The following is a 1,982-nucleotide window of genomic DNA, read 5'->3' as shown; positions in this document are numbered from 1 at the left end:
ATATATATATATATATATATATATATATATATATATATATATAAAACACAGTAATAGTAACACATGATCAACATAGATATTATTGGGTGCTACTTTAGCATGCAGTTAATGTAGTCTACACAGGGAAATGACTGGATTTGTGTTAGGGGTCAGGGTTTGACTGCAAGTTACAAAGTAAATGGCCAAGTAGATGCATAATAAACTGGCACCCATATCGTTACAGAATTCAGTGAAGGAACGTGAAAAGGTAATGCTATGAACTTTACAGGTCTTTCCAGAACGGCAAGTAGACAAGCATGGTGCCTAGCTTGAAATACCTGTGCAATGTCGACAGTGATAAAGCTGAAGGTTAGATATTAGAGTGGGTTATTAGCAATTTATTATATTCATTAAATATCACTCAGGCATCCTGGTCCCAATAGTACATACATAGTATTTGATTATGCCATCCACCTTTGGCAGCATTTGACAACAATATCTGATTATTTGCTTGCTTCAGTCTTTAGACACTAGACTAAAGTGCCATGCAGTGGGACTGAAACCAGAACCATGTGGTTGGGAAGCGAGCTTCTTTTACACACACACAATGGGATTCTTTCCGTTTCCATCTACCAGATCGACTCAGAAGGCTTTGATCAGCCTGGAGCTAATGTAGAAGACACTTGCCAAAGGTACCACACAGTAAGACTGTAACTGGAACCATGTAGTTACAAAGCAAGCTTCTTACACACACAAACAATGGCTTTCTTTCAGTTTCCGTCTTCCAAATTCACTGAGGTCTTGGTCAGCCTTAGGCTATAGGTGAAGACACTAGCTCAAGATGCTACACAGTGGGACTGAACCCAGAACAATGTGATTGGGAAGCAAGCTGCTTACCATACGTCTACACCTGTGCAGCTGTACCAAAAAACATTTCTCTTTTTCTTTCTAGAAGTAATTACAGATTAGCATTTAGTGTGGTTATGTACCATTGATAGCAGCTTCATTCCTGGCTGACTTGAAAAGATGAATTTTGAAATTTTCATCTTAATTTTTGATTTTTCCACGAGAGAAAGAGAGAGAAAGAGGGGGAGAGAGAGAGAGAGAGGGCGAGAAGAGGAGAAAGTAAAAAGAAAATTCAAAACACTTTAATGTGAATAACAAAGAAATGGAAAAGATCAACAAGTAAGGGGTGAGAGCTTAACATAACAAATAACTCTTTATGGTTATAGTTTTAAGTAATCTCAATTTATGCATGTCAGACTGCACGCATGAGCACACACGTACACACACACACACAAAATAAATAAAAAATTTAGTATAGATTTTAGCTAATTCATTTTCTTCTAGTCTTTGATCTATAATTTCGTCTTTTTAAGGCTTCTAATTTTTTTCTTTCAATCTCTTCTTTGGAACATATTCGATTCTTCGTTTTCAGTACATTTTGTTCAGAGATTTGGTTAACAACAGTGCCGTTATCTGGAATGTATGACATATACAAAACTTTATTCATTTCAAAAACAAATTTTTTTTTTCTTTTAACCCTTTCGTTACTATATTTCTGACCAAAATACACCCATCATGAGTTTCAATTAAATTCTAAAATAATCATGAATTTAGACTAGTCTCATTATACACCTGTAACTTTTTTATTTCTCAACATATTAATGTGATATTTAGAACATAATTGAAGAAAGGGTTCTTAATCAATTCTATTGCATAATTTTTGTCTCAAAGTGACTCTAATTACAGGTAAATCCAGGTAAACTGAGCAAAATGTAAAAATATTAAAATTTTGTTTAAACATTACCATAGAAAATGAATCATCAGCTAATATTCAATTGGGTATGCAACAAAATTTTGATATAGAAGAATTGTGCACATCACTAGATTATCAATTGAATTTAATGCACAGAAGAACAGGTGTACCATAAAGGTAAAATAAACTGAAATACTGGAATTTCTTTTTGAAGAAAACTAGAAAACTGAATACAACTAAATGA

General features: G+C 33.8%; 1 protein-coding gene across 2 annotated transcripts in view; it reads right to left on the bottom strand.

Annotated features, from left to right (window-relative positions):
* Position 1: 1 nt before the first annotated feature.
* The window catches only part of LOC106874047 (uncharacterized), a 24,314-nt gene continuing 22,333 nt past the window's right edge, over positions 2-1,982 (bottom strand). The window contains exon 4 of one of the 2 annotated variants that reach the window (XM_052973726.1): positions 2-1,458. In XM_052973726.1, coding sequence (XP_052829686.1) covers positions 1,316-1,458 — 143 coding nt within the window. In that variant the 3' untranslated portion in view covers positions 2-1,315. The remainder of the gene's footprint in view (positions 1,459-1,982) is intronic. The other variant, XR_008265746.1, reaches the window with a different exon arrangement.

Source organism: Octopus bimaculoides, chromosome 16, assembly GCF_001194135.2.
Source record: "Octopus bimaculoides isolate UCB-OBI-ISO-001 chromosome 16, ASM119413v2, whole genome shotgun sequence".
NCBI classification, from domain to species: Eukaryota; Metazoa; Mollusca; class Cephalopoda; order Octopoda; family Octopodidae; genus Octopus; species Octopus bimaculoides.
This window is presented reverse-complemented; position numbering and strand designations above follow the sequence as displayed.